Source organism: the organism of the source record quoted next, unplaced genomic scaffold, assembly GCF_019419815.1.
Source record: "Pyrus x bretschneideri cultivar Hongxiangsu unplaced genomic scaffold, Pyrus_bretschneideri_v1 Contig78, whole genome shotgun sequence".
Classification (NCBI taxonomy): Eukaryota; Viridiplantae; Streptophyta; class Magnoliopsida; order Rosales; family Rosaceae; genus Pyrus; species Pyrus x bretschneideri.
This window is the reverse complement of record NW_025999818.1, coordinates 570,244-592,916: the sequence shown is the minus strand read 5'-3', so window position 1 is coordinate 592,916 and position 22,673 is coordinate 570,244. Positions and strand designations below refer to the sequence as shown.

General features: G+C 38.1%; 1 protein-coding gene across 1 annotated transcript; it reads right to left on the bottom strand.

The window, feature by feature from the left end:
- Positions 1-13,316: 13,316 nt before the first annotated feature.
- LOC103962863 (probable receptor-like protein kinase At1g11050) lies at positions 13,317-15,560 on the bottom strand. The gene has a single exon (XM_009375632.3). It carries the CDS (start codon positions 15,408-15,410, stop codon positions 13,578-13,580), a length of 1,833 nt encoding a protein of 610 aa, XP_009373907.3. The 5' UTR covers positions 15,411-15,560; the 3' UTR covers positions 13,317-13,577.
- Between the last annotated feature and the right edge of the window lie 7,113 nt (positions 15,561-22,673).

Genomic DNA, 22,673 nt, shown 5'->3' with positions numbered 1-22,673 from the left:
ATTTTTTGTCACAGGGTTATATTTGACCTATGGCCCCTTGACCCTCTCAGTTGGAGATGGTATGAAATATGGCATGGCACGGCACTGTTTATTAAAATATAATTTTTTGGAAGGCTATACGGCTAAAAGGAGCCCTCTGGCCCTTATTTGGTTGGAGATGACCTAAGCTAGACTGGGTTGGCTTAGACTAAGCTGAATAAGAAATACAAAACGTTTAGTGCAGTGTCAGACTAGCTAGTATTAAAACATATTTAGAACTCATAATTTCATTTTGTCATTTTTAAATCACTTAAAAAAAATTAAAATAAAAAAATAAAAAAAAAACCTCTCATCGCCGTCCTCCCCCATCCTCTCAACTCTCAAGTCTCATCTCAACAATGTCTGTCCCCCACTCTCTCTAGCCACAGTGACTGAACGACAACGGCACTACTTAGAGAGGCCGAATTTTAAATCAATTTCTCCAAGTTCGGGGGTTGTTGCATCCTGTCTGAACCCAGATCCAAATTCCAATCTTGTCTGCAACTTTAAAAACTAGACAAAGAAGATGCTTGACCGCGAATCCGTGTCGGACTTGACCAAAATCAAGGCCTCCAACAATTAATTTTAAAGTGTGTTCAAGTTGAATCGGTAATTTTGAATTAAAAACCCTTGTAGGTTCAGGTCGTTCTGGGTCGTTTCAATTTGCAGAGGTTCATATCATCTGTGAAGAATAGTGGGAAGAAGGAGGCGCAAAAGAGTTTCAAAGAGAGGTTAATTTCCCCAACTAAAGGAGAAGTGAGAAGAGAGACAGAGAGAGAGAGAGAGAAACGGGGAGAAGAGTAATCGGTAGTCCAAGCTAATCCTCTACTTCAACAGGGGACTATCTAAGGCCAGTTAAAGAGGTCCGTTGTCCGAGCGAATCTGGGTTAATCCTAGCTGCACCAAACGTAGGACATTAGTCCGACTTAAGCCAATCCTAGCTAACGAGTTCAATCAAACGCACCCTAAGTGATCCTAGCGAGACCCCTAAAAAACTAGGGGATTGCTAGTCCTATTTCCATCGTCTACAACATGCCTTGCCGATCTCAGTCGTCCCTCAGACACAGTCATCGACTCACCAAATCTTGCATTCTCCTTCGTCCTGCAACTTCACCGCATCCTTAGTTTAACGCCTTAAATCCAAGCCCCTCCCCTGATTCAGATGATTTGCACCAAAAATTTTGATCTCAAAGTTCTTGTTGAGGCTCTCCCCTAAGAGCTTCACAAATCTGACCAACTTCTGTTGGGTAAGTGGGTTAGGGGATGAAGAATCACAGCTCAGATTAAAATTGAGGATGATAATCAGCTAAAGTGGCGATGAAGGATCATTGCCCATCTGGGTTAGAAACAAAATTAGCAGATGAAAATGGCAAATTCTTGGAGAGAAGAGGGAGGGGTAGAGACAGTGAAACGTGGTGATGTGAGGTTTTTTTGTTTTTAATTTTAATTATTTTTTGGGTATTTTAGTCCGCAGCTAGCAGGGCATTACATCAAATGCCTCACTACTTGATCTTACTTAAAATAAGTCAAGGTAATTCAACTTAGCCTTTAAAGTTAGTCTAATTCGAAATAATTCAGTGCAACAAATGCACTCTAAAAGTAAAAAGATTTGGGGGGCGTTTGTTTGCCCTCACTAAGTTGGACTGGACTGAACTGGACTAGCTATTAGTCCAATACTGTGTTTGTTCTATGCTGGGACTAACATTAATGAGACAAAAGGGGACTAGCATGTGTTGGAAGTATGCCCACAAAGCCACTCATTTGATGTAATAGCTTTTGGGAATACTTAATGTATTAAACTTTTATATGTTTAATGAAGGGCAAAGCTTATTGTTAATCACTATTTATTGTATCTTGTGTTTAAGCAATAAGAGAATCCAAGGAATGTATTTGATCTAAGAGACAAGTGATTTAAGTTAGTTAAACTAACGAGACCTTTCTCTTATGTTCATTCCTAAAACGTTCCTAGCCATAGGATTGCCAATTGGGCATTGACAATCCGCTAAGGTTAGTATGTGTTATGTCGACTCAAGCGTGAGTATGAACTAGTCTCAAGTCATTTGGTGTTGGACACTAAGGCAAACACATAGGTGCTCGAAAGAGTAATCGAGTACACTGAACAACGATCAAACGAGAGTTCGAACATACATGTCATGTGAGAACTCAATAGTTGCAATATACAAAGTAGTCCTTTGACCTGAGGCATCATTGATGTCTAATGGTTAGGTCCTTGATCTTTGATTATGTCAACGGCATTCCATTGGAGTGTCCACGGCATTGTTGGGGTCAAGCTATCTAGTCATGTAGGCATATGAATGCACAACAAGGGATCTCTAACCTTCCATGGTGGAAGGAGAATACTCTAAGATATGATTCGAGAGTCTTTGGCCAAAGCATATGAATATGACTAAGGAAGCTTGTTCCAAATCTTATTCAATTGAATCATATAGAGAAGTATCACATTGGATAGTAGACATGAAACAAACTATCACTTAAACAATGTGATTAAGAGTATTGTATTAGAGAAGGACCGTATTGCATTGTAGTTGTAACTGGATAGGTTCTCCAACCACTTCTACTTAGCTTGGGTAACCATGACATGCTGCTAGGCGTCACCCATGGTTTGTGGAAGCCCTAAAGATTAGCAAACACTAATTTTAAGGGAGAATTGAAATGTGGTTTCAATTCACAATCGATCGTTAAGAGTAACATCGCCCACTACCTCGCTAATTGGAACCTAATGGATCGTACACCGAGTAAAGATATAAGTGAAGAAATTATATGAAATGGATAAGCAATTAAATGGTTTAATTGAAGAATGGTCAAGATTAATTAAATAGTTAATTAATTATACGAAACGTTCGTATTGGGCGTTTAAGTTAGTTTTGGGCTTCGGGGCACAAAAACGTTTTGGGCCACAAGGCCCATTATGTTTAAGTTGTATGACAACTAAAACAAAATGGGCAATTAAGCCCAATAACAACATATGGCCGGCCATAAGGGTGAGGGGTAGCAAACTTGTATTAATTACAAGTTTGCCACTCACATGAAATGAAGTATAAAATCAACATTATAGCTTTGTTTCAAAATTAGGGTTTTCTAATTGAATTTGGGTGAAACATATTCTCTCATTTTCTACATAGAGGCCGGCCACTTAGGGGAGGAACATCTAGCAATCTTTTCTTCCCTAAGTCATCCATTTCATCTTCACACTACATCTTTGGTGTGGAGACTTAGAGACACCAAACCTTTGGTGTTTTGGAGAACAAATCCTCAAATCCTCAAAGAAGAAAAGGAGCACTAAAAGGGAGGAAATCACAAGGAAGATCCAAGGAGCAAGGAGGTGACTTGAAGGCCCTCCACTTGGGTGAATCCCTTGTGCAATCAAGGATGAGCTTCAAGGGTAAAGAATCTCTAAATTCTTATTCTCTTTAATATTGTTAAAGAGTCTTATGGTTCACCATATACTAGGCTTTGAAAGTCATGGGTTTTATGAATTGTTTTTGAATGCATGCCTACTTTAAAGTGTTATTAGTTTGCATATGTATTCAAATGTTCTTACATGTTCTTAGCTAGGACAAAATTTTTCCTTCATCATGGACAAAACCCTTCACCAAGAGGTCTTAGCGAGACCCTCCAATAACCATGGGACTAGCTAAGACTATCCTCTCTTTCTCGTCCTCGTCATGCTCAACGATCACTCCCGATAGACTCCTCGTCATCTCTGGTCACCTAGATCAATCATTAACTTTTCGACTCTCTTTCAGATCCATTTCACAACCAACTTTCATATAAAATATACCCAATTGAAGCTGGGAGTGACAAGATTACGATTTTACCTGAATGGAGGCTAAAATTATAATAAGATCATAATAAAATATGGAGAAAAAGATAAGATCATAATAAAATATTAATAATTTATATATTAAATAATATAATATTAGAATTTGTTATTATCCAGTTTCTTAGTCCAATACTGCACCAAACGCGTCATTAAGTTAGTCCAGTTTAGTCTAGTCTAAGCCAGTCCAGCTTAGTCCTTGAAGCTAATCCAGTCCGAGATAGTCCGGCGCAACAAACGCCCCTTACAGTCTTGTCCCTAGCCTGAACCTTGTTTCGTGCATAAACCACATACTGGTTTGATCTTTAACCAGAAAGTTTGGTAAAAAAAAACCAGCTTACAAGGTTTGGAGTTTGATTTTGACCCAACAAACAAAAATGTTTGAACTTTGAATTTGACCCAAAATAGAACTAATAAAGGGACATTGACTTGGACACCTTATAAATAGAAACTTCAGAGTTCAAACTCAACTTCAATTCAACCTTAGGGAAGAGGTGACTTGAAATCAAGGAGCTACTTATATGATACAATTATGGCTACTTATATGATACAATTATACTTTGGTATTGTAATTTTTATAATACAGCTACACTCTTATAGTTACGTTACATATTATTGACACAATATTATACCTAAGCTTTTCTTTGTAGTACATTACACATAATATTGTAAAAATCTTCTCCAAATTTAGAGCTAAAACTTGCATGAAACTAGATTTATGCCCATATATATATATATATGTCTTATTCATGCAGTATCCACCCAATTTCATTTAAGTCTTTCCTCAATCAGACGAGGAGATGGATCTAAATCCATAAAGTACACTATATTTCATATAAATTGCTCTCCGAGCCTTAGGCCAACAAAGGGCAACTCCACTGTGGTGGATTGCTCGGGGGACAGGCCAGAGAAAAGGGCCCGAGGCCCTGTGGATTCGCTCTAGCATGAAAGAGCCCGAGTGGAGATGGAGGTCCAAGCTTAGGGCCTGTGAAGAATTGCCAGCCCGAGAGCCCGAGTGGATGTGACGCCAGGGTTGACGTCAGCCTGGTGTCAGGCCCTTTCTTCATTTTCTTCCGTCAGGCGCGTGCACCCCACTCGACCGTGGGGGCGTGTCGCCCGACATATTTTTAGAAAAGTCAGCCCACTTTTCAGACTGAAATGTCACCGTTGGAAGCCACGTGGCTGTTGGAAATGTGCCCTAAAACCAATCATATGATGATACTTTACGGACATTTCAAACTAATGTAGTTTAAATGTAAAGGGCAAAGATTATTGTTTGAGCCGTCTCATATAAATGTTATATGCTTAAACGATAAGTCCAAGGAATATGTGATTGGAAGAATGCGATCTAAAGAAGTTAGATTCATGAGACCATTCTTTCGTTGACACATCCTAAACGTTCCTGATCATAGGATTGACAATTGGGCATTGACAGTCCATTAAGATCAGTACGTGCTATGTCTTCTCTCAGGGAGAGTGACTAGTCTCGAGTCATTGGTGTGTGTGACATCAAGACAAGTACGTAGGTGCTCAATAGAGAATGAGTTCACTGAACACGATCAACGAAGAGTTCTCATATTCATGTCACATGAGAACTCATGGTTGGGATAATGCAAATTAGTCTTTTGACCTGAGGCATCACAGTTGTCTTGTGGTTAGGTCCTTAATCTTTGATTATGTCAAAGTCACTCCATCAGGAGGGTGTCCATGGCATCGTTGGGGTTAAGCCACTTAGCCATGGAGGCAAGTGAATGCGCAACAAGGGATCTCTAACCTTCAAACTGTTTGAGGGAGAATACTCTATGATATGATTGAGAATCTTTGGCCAAAGTATGAATGAGATTTAGGAATGTGTTCCAAATCACATTCAAGGTAATCATATAAGCACAAGACTCACATTGGATAGTAGACATGAATAAACTATCAAACCAAACAATGTGGTCAAGAGTATTGTATTAGAGAAAGACCGTATTGCATTTGTAATCCTAAAACTGAATAGGTTCTCCACCTCTTCTGATTAGCTTGGGTAACCATGACATGCTGCTAGGCGTCAACCATGGTTTGTGGAAGCCCTAAAAGTGTATTATCACTAACGGGAGAATTGAAAGTAAGTTTCAATTCACAATCGATTAGAAAGAGTTTTAATCGCCCACTGCCTCGCTAAAAGGAACCTAATGGATCGTTCACCGAGTAAGGTAGAGTTTGAAGAAACAACGGAGATGAGTAAGAATAATTAAATGGTTTAATTATTTATCTAAGGCTAGGATTAATTAATATGTTAATTAATCAAACGAATAAGTTCGTTAAAGACCTCGGGTTAGTTTTGGGCCGCAAGGCCCAATGGGATTTGAATGTCAAGCCCATTAACTCAAGTTGTATGACAACTTGAATAAACAAAGGGCTTGAAAGCCCAATAAACCTATAGGCCGGCCATGTGTAAAAGAATAGGGCTTTTGGTCCATTAGGTCACTTATTTGAAGGGACTATATAAAGGACTTTATAGCCTAAAATTTACTAAGGGTTATTTTTGGGGAAAGGATGAGAACACAAGCTCTCCTTTCTCTCTAAAATTTCGGCCACCTTGGAGGGATCATCTAGCAATCAAACTCCTCCAAGGTCACTCATTTCTTCTTCATTATGCCTTGGTGATGAATCATTAGAGGTTCTCAATTTTGGGAACTTGGAGAAACCTTTTCATCCATCCAAATCCATGGATCTAAGATGCAAGGAATGAAGGCCCTCTCTTTGGGTGATTAGCCTTTGCTTATGCAAAGAGGAATCTACAAAGGTATTGATTTCTCAACTCACTTTGTTTTGAGTTGAGTCTTGGTTCACCTATCTACTAGGCTTTGAAGTTCATGGGTTAAGTTTTGTTTTTGAGTGCATATAAACATGATTCCGCCTTTTAATTGTTAATTGCATGTTGTTGATGTTGCTCAAATGAACTTGTTTTTCACAAATTTTCCTTCAGTGGCTTCCCAGGTTTATTCGATCTCAACGACTCTCTTAACTTGGACCGTTCGATCTCAACGGTAAAAAAAAAAAAAAAAAAATCTTATTTAATATCAACCGTTTGATTTGAGATCAACGATTGATATTAATCTGCTTTATAAATAAAAAAATTAAAATAAAAAATAGTTTTAAAATTAAGAAAATTACCGTTATGACACGTGGCACAATCTGGAGTGTTGGAATTCAAATTTTTTTTATATCCAACGGCAGAGATTAATTAGTTGAATAAAAATTAAAACAAAATGGTAAAAAATTCGAAAAAAAAATAGTTTTTACTTTTCTATAAAGACCTTCTCATTATCATCTACCTTACACCACAATTTCATATTTTCTCAACTACTTTCAATCACATTCCTTTCTTTCTCAAAGTTTCAATCCATTTTTTTTCAACAAAATGACTACTGATGCAGGTATGAATTGGTCGCTTATTGAAGATGTTGCGTTGTGTACTAGCTGGGTTGAAGTTACTCATACTTCACTTACGGGTAATGAGATGTAGTTGCAAGAAATGTGGAGTCTTATTCATACCAATTATCTTGAGAAAATTGGTGGGAAAAGAACCAAAGAATCGATGTCCAATCGTTGGAAATTACTTAGCCAATCGTTTAGTACGTGGAGAGACGCCTTAGCACAAGCTAGTACTAATATTCGAAGTGAGGAAAATTACTCGGATCAAGTAACAATATATTATTTATTTGTTTGTACTATACCCAAATTTACATTATAATTATTTGTTTGTATTATTTATTTGTTACCTACTTACATTATAATTATTTGTTTGTATTATTTATTTGTTACCTATTTTCATTATAATTATTTCTTCTCCCACATTGTGTAGGAACTTCAAGCACAAGCTTGGTACGGTGCCAAAACCAAAAGCAAAAATAAATCATTCAACCGGTGGGAATGTTGGAATATTGTCAAAGATTGTCCTAAATTTAGAGTTGTGCTTGTCGGTCCAGAAGTTTTCATGAACAGCACCTCTCTACACTCTACACCCGATCATGGCTCGCATGTTCATGAAGATGATGCAGAAGAAGTGCCTGAAACGCCCCTCCCTGAACAAGCATCGGATTCGACCCGTTATCTAATTAGGCCTCAAAATAAGAAGGCTTCAAAGAGAAAAGGGAGTGCTTCCAAGAATGATTATGCAAAGTACATGGAAGAACTTGCTCGCCAAGGTGAATTGACTTTGGCGAGGGAAATGGCGAAATATGAGGTTGATAAGGCTAGAAAGGACGCAAAAACTGCAACTATTGAAAGAGAATTTCAGGCTAATGAGAGAGAAAGAGAGCTACTTAGGCAAGAAAGGGAACATGTTAGAGAAGAAAGATGGGCTCAACGAGATCATGAGATTATGAACACGCCTTTAGAAGGGAAGTCTCCAAATTCTAAATTTTTTTGGAAGTCAGAGAAAGGGGACGTGGTGCGAAGGAGGCGTGCAAGAGAAGCGAGAGCAAGACAAGATGGTCCTAGCACCACAAGAGAAGATCATCCTAGCACCACAAATTGGTTAAGTGATGATGAATATAGTAGTTTTTGTAATTGGAGCCCATAAATTTCCAATCACTTTGGGTTGTAATTTATTATTTATTGAATATAGTACTTTATGTTGTTTCCAATTTATTGAATATTTATTCAAATGAATTTGGTAAGTTATTTATACTAAGAGAATATTTATTCAAATGACAAAAACACACCAAATAAAATTACATAAGCATACCGAATAATAAAAAACTCACTAAAGCTGAACTAAAAAAATTACATAAACATACCAAATAATAAGACACACCAAATAAAATTACATAAACATACCAAATAATAAAAAACACACTAAATGAACTTAATTATCTTCAGCTTGTTTCAATGCCCACTGGTGCTCTATCAAGTCATTTTGTTGGGCACTGTGCATGTCTGGCATTTGAAATGTAGTATATTGTTGAATGACCCTTTCATTGTAATGTCCATCCCTTTGTAATGGCTCATGTTGCACGAGCTCATCGATGGCGTCATGAGCACAATATATACGTATTCTTGAATTGTTCATCATGTCTGGCTCATATTCATCAACGGCTTCATAATCGTACTCATCTTCCACAATCATGTTGTGAAGAATGATGCATGTTATCATGATGGATCGAAACGACTCTACATCAAACAATCTGGCAGCACCCCTGATGATCGCCCAGCGAGCTTGGAGGATACCGAAACAACGCTCCACATCCTTCCTGCACCCCTTTTAATAGCTTGCAAAGTGTTTTTTCCTTTGCACTTCGCGGACGTGGCACTGTTTTGACAAATGTTGACCACCTTGGGTAAATGCCGTCAACTAGGTAGTATGGTCCGTCGTACATACGTCTGTTGACCTCATACGTGACTTTTGGTGCCTTTCCTTGTAGGACATCATTGAACACTGGGGATTGGGTAAGGACGTTGAGGTCATTTTGAGCTCCTGGAACCCGAAAAAGGCGTGCCAAATCCATGTATCAAAAGATGCCACCGCCTCGAAAATGATACTTTTTGCTCCTTTTCTGTCCCCATAAGCGCCTTGCCATGCACTTGGATAGTTTTTCCCCATCCAGTGCATACAATCAATGCTTCCAATCATCCCAGGAAAACCACGCATTTTGGCCTTCTTCAGAAGCCTTTGCAAGTCCATGTTTGTAGGTTTCCGGAGGTACTCTGCGGTGTAAATAGATTCGATTGCTCCGCAAAACCTCATCAGGGACTCAAGAATGGTTGATTTCCCCATTCTCGTTATCTTATCCACTTGGTCTGCAGATACTCCATATGCAAGCATCCGCAAGGCAGCTGTAATTTTTTGTTGAGGAAGGAGACCCATAGCACCAAAAGCATCATTCTTTTGCACAAAGTAAGAATCATGGTCGCAAACAGCAATCATGATTTTGTTGAATAAATGTCGTTCCATTCTAAAACGACATCTAAAGTACGTATCAGGGAATGCACTATTACGGACAAAATAATCGTCCAAGAGTTCCGTACCTTGTCATTGCCTGCTTCTATCAAGGTTTCCGGAATGGCTGGGCCCGCAGATCTGAGCCACAGCTTGGATGACTCGACAGGAATGTGAGGCTCTGCCCATTCTTGCTTCGTCATCTCTCCTTCTACGTTCCTCATCCTCTTCCCTTTCATTTTTTGCCACCTAGAGATTGAACATTCCTTCTGATTGGTTAAACAATTCTTCCTCTTGCTGATCGAGTTCCCACATCATCCTTGAGGAAGAAGAAGACATTGTAAGAAAGAAGCAGAAACTATGAATAATGATAGAGATTTTTGTGAAGAATGAAGCAGAAACTATGAATAATGATAGAGATCTTGAGAAAATTGGTGTGAGATTTGTGAGGATGGATGGTGGATTATATGGAGGATTCAGAAAGGATTAGGTTATAGATAGTGCCACGTGGCATGCCGTTATTCGCTAAAAATCTGATGAAAATCTATCCTCAAATATTGTAAACAGATTATGACACGTGGCACAACGTGATTGGTTAATAATCTTATCAGAAATCCATCACCAATAATTGTATTTTCGGATAATGACACGTGGCATGCCGTCATTCGTTAAAAATCTGATGGAAATTTATCCTCAAAGATTGTAAACAGATTATGACACGTGGCGCGACGTGATTAGTTAATAATCTTATCAGAAATCCATCACCAATAATTATATTTTCGGATAATGACACGTGGCATGCCGTCATTCGTTAAAAATTTCATGGAAATCTATCCTCAAAGATTGTAAACAGATTATGACACATGGTGATGCGAGAATTATACGCACACAAATTAAACCCTCTTTTTATCAATTGTAGTATAAGTATAAGTAGGGATCGTTCTTAACCGGGGATTAGGAGGGATTGCAAAATCACTTGGAAACTGACTCAAAAACGTAAAATAAAGTTTAAAACACTAAACTAGACTCAAAGAATGCAAAACTAAACATTTAAAACACTAAAACAAACCAAAGCACTCAAAACAGCCCCAAAACACTCAAAACTGCCTTAAAAACACAATCTAGGCAGTTTTGAGCACTTTGGTGAATTTGGACGAATGTGTGTAATAAATTGAATCAAAACACTTACAAACACAAACTAAGACACTTTAACACTAAACTAGACTCAAAGAATGCAAAACTAAACACTTAAAACGCTAAAACAAACCAAAAGACTCAAACAGCACCCAAAACACTCAAAACTGCCTTAAAAACACTTTCTGGGCAGTTTTGAGCACTTTGACTACTTTGGACGAAATTGGGTAATAAAATGAATCAAAACACTTAGAAACACAAACTAAGACACTTTCTAACTAAGTTGGACACTAAAGCAAAGGGGGATTGAGTTTTTGACGAATTTGAAAACAAAACTTAAAACTTTGTAAAACGAACAGATTTTAAAACGAATTTGGATTTAATGAATGGAATGGAAGCTAGCTAAGGGGTTCATCTCCACACATGTTACACTTGCATAATAAAAAGATTTCCAATTGCATTTCAATAAACCATGAATTCTCAACACCCCAAGTTAACCGTGATGCACTAATTAACCTTCAAATCTTCCTAACGTTATTGAATTGGATGATTGCATACGACAACCCAAAACATTCCCCACAAGTCCCCTACATGATTGCATAATAGAGATACAAGCAAGAATCATTACGCTCTATGAAAATTATAAGTGTTGACGAGGCATTCGTTACTATGATTGCATGAAACTTATGCCAAGAATTCGTTTAACGCGATTGTTTATAAGCAACCTCCACTACTTGTGAATATAAGTTCGTAACTATTAGGTGAAACTCACTTATATTCTAGCGTCATATTCATGCATGAAAATTAAGCGTGCACTCTCAATAAACATACATAAATAAGTTATCAATCAAACAGTTAAACAAATTGAATCCATAACTTATGAAACGCAATTAGAAGTAATCAAATCAAAATGCAAGCATAAACATATATTTCGAATCCCCCCCTAGCCAAGGGGGGGTTTAGTTCCTCATACGTACAAAACAAAGAGAATTGAATTTAAACATTGAATTCAAAGGAAAAGAAACACCTAAAAATTCCAACAACTCAAACTTGAATTGTATGAACGTTTAGGCCCTTCTCCTCCTCTTTGTTGCGGCACAAGGTCTAAGGATAGGTTTTGGGGGTTATGGATGGTGTAGAATGATGTGTTTAGGATAGGGATGGATGTAGGGGACTTCAAAGCTTATTTTTGGGCAGAAAATCTAAAGAATGGTGAAGTATGGCTGTGTTAGAGAGAGGGAATGAATTTCTGGCGTGAATGAATGTGTATGAGAGGTGGTGGTTTGTATGAATGCATTGCATGGTTTTATAGGGAGAGAAAGGGGTGAATGTGCATGTGGCTGCAAGGTGTGAATGATTATGGGTGCATGTGGTTGAAATAATTAAGGGAATGCATGTGCAAAACAGCTAGGAATGGGTCTTTTGTTGATGATTGTGTTGGTGATGAATGTGGAGTGGCTGGAATGATGAAAGAATAAAGGGTGCATGTTTGAATGATTAAAGGGGCATGTGGGTTGGAAATGCATGTGGAATGGCTGGAATGAAGGGGAAGTCATGGCACAAAGGTGGAATGACAGCTAGGTTATGATGATGAATGCATGTGGATTAGGTTGGAATTGCATGTGGAATGGCTTAAAGGATGGAAGTGCATGTGGCTGCAATGTAGCCTTCTAGAAATCAGGTTTTTAGGCCCCCTTGCAACTCCCTAACTGAATTCAAGCCTTTCAAATTCGTCCATCCTCATGCCTCCATGCTTGCACTATCCAATCTTGGCCCAAAAATGCTCTAGAATGCTCCAAATTGCTTCTTTTTGCATACTTTGACACTAAAACCTGAAATTGCACGAAAATAACTTTAAACACTATAATAACTAAAGAAACACAACGTAAATGCACGAAAACAAGCAAACTAAGACGCATAAATATGCTCCTATCACATGGCGCGACATGATTGGTTAATAATTTTATCAGAAATGCATCACCAATAATTGTATTTTCGGATAATGACACGTGGCGCAATGAGTACAATTAAAAATTTTATCGGAAATCCATCCCCAATAATTGTCTTTTTGGATTTTATGACAAATGTCGTAACGAGAACGATTAAAAATTTTATCCGAAATTACAAATAAAATTATTTTGTATTATTTAATAATACTTCGGATAATGACACGTGGCGCAACGAGAACGATTAAAAATCTTATCCGAAATTACAATTAAAATTATTTTGTATTATTTTATAAATAAAAAAAATACTAATATTTTATTACCTATTGTCAGGGCTATTGAAGTGCAACGATGGAGAAGCAAAAGGCGATTACTGTTCATTAAAGGCAGTTACTGTTCACCAAGTGGATAGCATAGTGTATTGCCTGGAGGGAGGTTTCACACGCTGGAGTTGCTCTAATAACCCAGCCACTTGATTTTTGGGAATGGCAAATTTTTCTTTAATGAATAATTGCATACATCTTTCAATTCTTTGTATAGTCACAAAAACATGAAGAAGTAAAGAAAAAAACAAAATTCACACACATATAGCCCACACCACCTTTGAAGTTTGAAGGGTCTTGAGTTTGAATACCCCTACTCCAATATCGCTTGTCTCAAAAAATAACAATTAAAAAAAACCTATGTTGTGCTCATCCTTGATGTACTAAAACTAGGTCTTTGGTGATCTTTCACTTGCTAACAACCTAGAAAGCCCAAAAGAAGATCTATGTGACTCATTTCCAAGTGGCATTGGCCTGTCTGGTAATTTTGGAATATCAATGTCCCCCTCCAACATCTTTAGTGCCTCAGAAATTGTAGGCCTAAAAGCCACCATAACATGAGCACAAAGAATTCCAACAAGCACGAACCTCTCCATAACACCCTTTGGTCCTTCCTCCCTTACTGCCTCATCAAAAATTTCCTCCACATTCCCTGACTTCAGAGCCATCCACGCCCAATCTGTGATCAACACGAACGCGTTTGAATCCGAACTCGATGTCTCCAAGACTTTCCTTCCACTCATGATCTCAAGAATCACAATGCCAAAGCTGTAAACGTCACTCTTCTCTGTTAGTTGTCCGTAGAGGGCATATTCCGGCGCCAAATAGCCGTGCGTGCCGGCAACCCTAGTGGTGAGGTGAGATTCACCATCGGAACTTTGCTTGGCCAATCCAAAGTCTGCAACTTTAGCCTTCATTTCCGAATCCAATAGAATGTTTGTGCCCTTTATGTCTCTGTGATAAATTGCAGGCTTGATCCCGTTGTGCAAGTAGGCAAGCCCCTTTGCCACATCAATGATTATGTTCTTGCGCTGAGGCCAATTCAATCTCTTCTTTCCAGACAATTGATCACTTAAATTCCCATTCGACATCAGATCATAAACCAAGAACCTTCTTTTCCCCTTCAAATCATCACTCGTCACACAACATCCTCGAAGCGAAAGAAGATTCCTGTGCCTGATTTTGCTTATGATTTCGACCTCATTTGAAAACTCTTCGTCCCCTTTCGAGTCCAAAACAAGAACATGCTTCACTGCAACCAAACTCCCATCAGAAAGTGTTCCTTTGTACACAACCCCATACCCGCCTTGTCCAATCATGTTCTTCTGAGAAAATCCATTGGTGGCTCTTTCGAGCTCGGACACAGCGTACCATTTCGCACCCGAATTGGGCAAAAAGCTAGTTCTAAAACTTGTCACATACTCTTCATGCATTGCAATTTGCTTCTCTTTCTTATCATGCTTCCTGTATAGGACTATAATCCCAACACCAACCAGGACAACAATCACAGCACCCAAAACCCCAAAAACCCATTTCAGCAAAGTCTTCCTGCTCACCTGAGTGGATTGTTTCTTGTTCGCCGAGCCGGACAGAGGCAAACCGAGAATGCAAGCAGCAGTCCGGGGCTCTGCCGGACCCAACTCGTTAACAATCCCTGCAGCATACAACACAGTGTAGTAAAAGCATTTAGTCGCATTCGGGTCGAGACTCGACAACTGGGAATTCACCTTCATGCCGGCATCGACGCAGGAGCTGCATCTCGTCAAGCTTTCCAGGTCCCCTTTGCAGGATGTGTCCAGGGGGGTCATTGGCCCCACCCTCTCTGTCCAGTCCTGGATTGTGACAATCCCGGCACAACTAGCCGGGCTGGCGACGAACTGCGTCGAGTTCTCGAAGCACAATGGGACCACGGAGGGGTCGAGTTTGAGGGCGGCGAGGCGAGACTGGAGATCGGAAAGGCAGGAGGAGGAGGAGTTTGAGTTGGGTAATTGGAACATGGAGGTTTGCTTGAGGTGTTGGGATAGTCCAATCCCAAAAAGGCTGAGGAGGGTTTGGCAGCAGTGCTTTCCGGTGGGATCTTGGCAAAGTGAAGAGTCCCATGGGAGGGTATGGACATAGCTGAGATCAATGGGACAGGAGGAGGAGGTTGGATTAATTTGGGAGGTGACGGAGATGGATAGGATTAGGAAGAGGAGGGGACTAAATGGGATGGGTTTGTTCATCTTGGTTTTCTGGGGGTTCGGATAAAATGGTTGTTTTGGGACACAATTTGAATCTGTGAAATAAAAGATGCTTTGAGATGTTCAGAAGTTGAACTGAACTACTATCAACAATGGCAGGCGGATCTGGTGGTCAAAGCTCACGTTTTTGTTTTGAGATTTGTCTTTCGGCCGAAGCATTATTATTATACAAGAGTTTAGAAAGCATCCTTTTTTTGGGTCAAAGGGCTTTATAGGGAGTTAAAAAAACGGTAGATATAGCCCAATTTAGAGCTCAACCTTTGGAGCTCTAAGAAAGAATTTCTTCTAATAAGGGATTATATATCTTTCGAACTCTATATGGAACTATATATTTTATTTTGTAGTAATTTGATTATGCAGTAAATTTATTTTTGTCTTAACTTTTTTTAACTTGATTTTTGGAGTGTTATCTTAAATTTTTATTTATAAAATTTTTAATCTAAAAAAATTCAAATTCTGACAAAGTTAGATTTCATCACTTATGCACTGTTGTCGACTCTCTTATCTCAATCTCATTTGTTGGTTTGTTTCTATGAAATCAGACAAGATAATACTTCATTTCATAACAACCATTAGATTTGTTTATCTTATCTCAATCTCATCCGTTAGTTTATTTCTCTGATTGACACATTCTCCGAAATCAAAGAAGATTTTCATTTCATAACAACCATTGGATTGGATTATCTTAGCACAATTTAGTTATGTTATTTGTTTATATTTTCGGTTTTGATAGGAGCATATTTATGCGACTTAGTTAGCTTGTTTTCTTGCATTTACATAGCTAATTTCTACTTGTTAGAGTGTTTTAAGCTATTTTCGTGTGTTTTTAGGTTCAATTGACAAAGTTGGCAAGAAAGTGCAATTTGGAGCATTTTAGAGCAATTTTGGACTTGGAATGGATTGCACATGCATGGAGTAAGGTGGATGGACGAATTTGATGATCAAGAGAGGCTAGGAATGTGATTAACATCTGGAAGAATTAAATTGAAGACTTGGAAGATAAGGAATCAACTACAAAGAAGGAATATTATCCAAATTTCCTTATCTTATCCAAACCTTATCCAACCTTATCTTATCTTATCCTATCCTAATCTTTTCCTACCTTAATTCCAACTTCAAAGATGACTCATTTTCACATTAAATCACCTAAATATCATGTTCTAGAAGCCCTATTTTTGTGCCCTAAGTTTATGCTACATGTAACCTTTTTAGAAGTTCTAGAATCTGCCACAAGGACCATTCCTTGTCCTCCTTGGAATCTGATTGAAAGTGTCCTTATTCTTTGGTGATTTGGAGTCCTAATTCCTCTCATTTTTAGCCCAATTTCGTGTCTTCCCTTCACCCTATAAATACATGATGCCGCAACACTCATAAACCACCACCCTCTACCACAATGGGTGAAAGGAAGGCACGAAATTGGGCTGAAAAGGAGAGGAATTAGAACTCCAAATCACTAAAGAACAAGGACACTTTCAATCAGATTCCAAGGAGAACAAGGAATGGTCTTTGTGGCAGATTCTAGAACTTCTAGAAATGTTACATGTAGCATATACTTAGGGCACGAAAATAGGGCTTCTAGAACATGATACTTAGGTGATTTAATGTGAAAATAAGTCCTCTTTGAAGCTGGAATTAAGGTAGGAAAAGATTAGGATAGGATAAGATAAGATAAGGTTGGATAAAGTTTGGATAAGATAAGGAAATTTGGATAATATTCCTTCTTTGTAGTTGATTCCTTATCTTCCAAGTCTTCAATTTAATTCTTCCAGATGTTAATCACATTCCTAGCCTCTCTTGATCTTCAAATTTGTCCATCCACCTTGCTCCATGCATGTGCAATCCATTCAAAGCCCAAAACTGCTCTAAAATGCTCCAAATTGCACTTTCTTGCCAACTTTGTCAATTGAACCTAAAAACACACGAAAATAGCTTAAAACACTCTAACAAGTAGAAATTAGCTATGTAAATGCAAGAAAACAAGTTAACTAAGTTGCATAATATGCTCCTATCAGGTTTAGGTCTCTAAACTACCAATTTAATTTTATCACCTTTTTATGAATTTTTCAATCTAGAAAATTAAGCACAAAGCACAACATTTTTTTCGTAATCAATCACACAAAAAATAGTTGTTATTTGTATATGTTTTTTTAATCAAACAAACGGTTGAAAATAAACTCTTAAAATCCTAAACGATTGAAAAATAAACCTTAAAATCATGTTTTGAAATTGAAGATGGGGCTCACCCATTTCTAAACTTCAAAAAAAAAAAAACCAAGATTAGGCCCTTAATTTGGTGTGTGTCCCCTACTTTTTGGGGCTAGATATAGGGTTGGTTTGATATTGCTGTGCTTTGAAAAAAAAATACTTCTGCTGTGCTGTGAGAATAAATGGCTGTGAAATAAAGCAGCAGAGTGTTTGGTAAACTTTTTTTGTAAAAGTGCTTTTGGGAAAAAAAAACAATATAATAACGTTTGATAAACTTTTATGTAAAACAGTTGTGACTGTGAAATGACCAAAACCAAACTTATCTATCATATTTCTTTTTCTTCGTTTCCTCCGCTACTTCTCTATCATATTTCTTTTTCTCCATTCCCCATAACCGAGCTTAATTCTATCTTTTAGATTTTTTCCCTTTTCTCTTTTCTTTTACTTTTCTAGAACACTCTCTCTAGAATCATCTTCATTTTTTCTCCTTCCTGTCCAACTACCTCTCTGTCTCTCCCTTTTCACTTTTTCTCTCATCACCAAATTCCATTCTTTTCGCCACTTTCTCCCTCATCATCAAATTCCATTTTTTCTCATTCATTCAAAAAAAAACTTCTAGATTTGTCATATGGGTTTTTTGTTTTTTGGATTTTTCACAAGCTGAATTTCATATAGGTTTCGACAGATCGGTATTTTTGTCTTCTGGGTTTTGGCTAGCATCGTGGAGTTTGTCGACGATGTCGCAGCAGATGAAGGCGATGGTCGAGCGAAGAGCGAGATTGGGAGTCGAGGAAGCAGAGGATCTGAGTAGAGGAGAAGCGATGCCTTTCGACAACGAGCTCGACGATAAAGCTGGGGGCGACACAAATCTTCAAAGATCTTTGGTAGAGAGAAGCTGGGAGGAGCAAAAAGGGGATGATAGAGATGAAGGGAGTGTACGTGTTTGTTCGATAAAGTTCCACACTTTCTTGTATATTGCCATTTTAGTATGCCTGTAAATTTCCTTTTTCTTTTGATGTTTGGATGCGATTGCAGTGCATCTGTTTGTGGGTATTATTTTGTTTCTGGGATTTTTGTGCTTGCTGTGTTTGCATGGCTCTTGGGTTCATCTAACTGATAGGTGGAAAATTTGAGATGAAATGCTTCTGAGTAGGTGGTTTTTCAGGTTGAAAATCTGTACTTTTTGTGTGATGTTCATGACGTTTTTGGATTTCAGAGATGAGATTTTGTGGTGATTTATGTTTATGTCGTTCTATTCGAATCAATAATTTGGATTTAAGGGTAGGATTGCTAGAAACTTTCATTAAAGGGGTTACTGTTCACCTATGTTTTGAGGTTTGCACAGAAGCTGAAAAGCCAGTTTTTCAAAGCTGCCTTTTGCTGATTTTGTTTTTTGGCCTTTTTTCACCCAAAAATGTGAAAAAAAGCTGAAGCTGGAAATTTACCAAACACCAAAAATTCTCCCAGTTTTTTTTCATACCAGCTTTTTTTAAAATCACCTCAACCCATAACCTAACTCTTTGCTATCCAAGGATTGAAGTTGCTAGCCCATGTGGTGGCTATAGCCCCATTTTCCGGCCCATTGGGGATGAAATTTTTCATTAGACCTACAAATGTGGTAGCCTCAAGGAGGATAAAGCCCCCATTGAGGATGCTCTTAGTACTTGCTAGACTTGTTTTTCATGCGTTATAAATAAGTATTTTTTCCACGGATAACTAGAAGAGAATGACTTGGCCTTTTAAGATTGAGGAGTTCCTCTTCAAGATATTTTATGACTAATTTGTAGAACTTTGTGTGAGTTGTTCATGTTATAAGTTATCATGTAAAGATAATTTTTGAAAAAAACAATTCAAAACAGGATCGTTTTGTCAATCAACTATAGTAAATGAATAGACGGTTCATAATTCTTTTACCAAATTTGTCTATATGCTTTTACATAGTTCGATGACTAAATGATCTCATATTTTATTAGTTTTTTACATAAGTGATCTTTATATAGTGATTTATAATATAAATGATTTCGATTATGAGCACAAAATTCCGTTAATCTATTGCTAAGTATCTTGAGAAGGAACTCATTCTTGTTCCTAAGAAGTTAATTCTTACATAAAATTATGATAGCCTTAGTTGTTTATGCGCGAGTAGGTGATGCCAACACTCCTCGTCTCAATAATATGACATGTTAGTATGTTGTATGGTAGAATAATGATTGTCATTGCTCCTTGTCTCAATCTTATGATAATAGTATCAATTGTTCACATATGTATAAATGCATCTGGTGCTAGTACTTATCGACTCAATAATATGATATCTACTAGATAAAGTTATGAAAACATAAGTTGTACACCTGCACTTGAGTGACTTACGATATCACTCTTAACTGCATATTGTATATCACATATATCAAATTATACATTTTCAATGAAAATAGTATACACCCACATGAATCATGATGATTTTAAAAGTATTAATTCTAGAACTAACATATCAACAATTTGAAGGCTTGAGATGTATGATGAATAAAAGCAAATGTTACACATCCAAATAATTCGTATTAAATCTAATATCAAACTTTTAAACTTAATTCGGTTCTTTGTAATCAAACGTGACTCATCTTAATTCAGTTCTTATTAGATTTCTCTATCTTCAATGTTATATAGGGAAGGGGAACTCCAAAACTTTTGTATGTTCGTGCATGCATGGAACATGTCCTTGATAACTAAAACATATTTTTGTGTACAACCGGTCGTATGTGACACTTTTTATTTGTGAGGCTATAACTTTTATTTAGGTTTTTTGTTTTTAATGCCTGCTCTAGTTTATAGGTTGCGGTCATCTATAAGTGTATAAAAATCGCAGACATTCAAGGGTAGTTTAAATGTTACATACAATAATGAAAATAAAAGAATGTGGAAATTTGGAATACTCTCTCCATCTATATTTAAATCTACAATATTATAGGTTGTGTTTCGTATTTGTACTTTTATATCAAAATTTGATTATAATTATGATAAAATTAAATGCTACATGGTATCTAAAATTTGATTATTTTCCAAATATCCCTTTCTATTTCTAGAGTTAGAAGCCTCATATTTCATAAGTCTATTAGGATGCTCTTTTCCAGTGAAAAGAATTTTTTTTTTTTTTTAATGTGCTGGGCAACTTGGATTATTTGTAAAACCAGCAATGTCTTCACACCAGTTCACACACTATATAATTGTTTATAAATTTCCATGGGAACGGTAGCTGCCATTTAATTCAAGATATGACCCCCAAATAACTAGTTTATAATTTTCCGAAAAACAAAAAACTAGTTTATATTTCAAAAATTTGCCTGCTTTCAGTTCCCGTCATAAATATATAAGGTCAACAGATATTTCTTCAAAGTTTTCTTCTCTCCCTGTCGGTGAGAGTCCTCTCCCATTGAGAGATTTTCTCACTGTTTGTGTGAGGTTGCCCCTTCTTTTCTTCCAGATTTCCATTCTGCTATGGTCGGTGGTAGCCTTTTTCTTCCTTTTATTTTTCGTTTTCTTTCCTCCAGCTATTGTTTTCCCACGGTTCTCCACTCTGATCTGCATGATATTTCCACCTCATAATCCATCGAAACTATTCTATGTCCTCAGATCAGTTGTTCTATCCCTTGTTCTACCTCCATCTTCACATCCCTCATCCATCATCAATCTATGTTTTCTTCTGATTCTTACTTTCTAATTTCACTCCATCCTTCATCAATTTCTCCCCAAATCCAGTTTTCATTCACTTTTGACCACAATTGTTGTGGTTAATCAGGAAGGCGTGTAGAGTTTCGGTATTCATACCGGCTCGGGTGTTCGCACCACCTCCTTCCCTCGGTCTGCCTTTGTTGGTAGTGTTGCTTGTAGGAATCTGATAGGATCCAAGTATTAGAACAATGCAGAAGAACAGAAAGAACAGAGAAAAGGAAAAGAAATTCTAAAGCATCAGATTTTTCATTTCATTTCATACCTTTCCCAAAAGGTGAAAGGGGGCATATATACAACCCTAGAGAGGAAGAGCTCAGATTGAGACACAACTCTACCCTCATTACCGTCAGATGAAACCAACTCTACCAAAACAAGACAAAATACTATAAAGGTTAGACTTGACAACTGTCTAATAATTCTAAGGTCCTAACAATCCTGCCCCCCTAAGAAGGAGCTTGTCCTCAAGTGGTGAAATTGGAGAAACGGTCGATGATGGAATCAGCATATTCCCAAGTGGCATTGTGTTCAGGAAGACCTAGCCATTTGATGAGCCAACGCGTGACCGCCGTGTTGGCCCTCTTGAACATGCCACGCTGGAGAATTCGTTCCGGTGTTCACACCACAAGTCCAGACTCGTACAGGGGAGGAAGACTTGTCGAAGCAACCACATTTGAGCCCAGTTTAGGCTAGAGCAAGGAGACATGGAAGGTGGGGTGGATGCGGGAGTTAGGAGGTAAGTCCAAGGTGTAGGCAACGTTCCCAATGCGAGCCAAGACCTTGTAAGTGCCATAGAATCAACGGGCGAGCTTGGGACAATTGTTGTGATGGACAAAGGATTGTCGATAGGGCTGTAAGCAGAGAAAGACCCAATCTCCCACATTGAATTGGCGCTCAGAGCGCTGTTTGTTAGCGTAGTAGTGCGTTCTTGAGCATGTTGCAGATTTTCACGAAGGAGGCGAAGCAAGGCATCTCGGTCTCAGAAGGTGGTGTCTACGAGGTGAACTGAGGAAGAACCTGGGAGATAAGAGGAGATACGAGGGGGTGGGTACCCCTAGATCACTTCAAAAGGTGTCATCTGAATGGCTGAATGAAAGTTAGTCTTGTACCACCACTCCGTCCATGGCAACTATTCAACCCAAGTGGTGAGTTTGTCGCCTACGAAGCTACGTAGGTAGTGTTCCAAGGTGTAGTTCAAGACTTCGGTTTGGCCATCGGATTGGGGGTCGTAGGCCGAGCTTCAGCAAAGCTGTGTGCCATTGAGCTTGAAAAAAGACTCCCAAAAGGTGCTGATGAAGATAGGGTCCCTGTCACTTATTA

Excerpts from the sequence above, each read along its gene's own strand:
- LOC103962863 (XM_009375632.3), bottom strand. The coding sequence starts at position 15,410 with ATGAACAAACCCATCCCATTTAGTCCCCTCCTCTTCCTAATCCTATCC.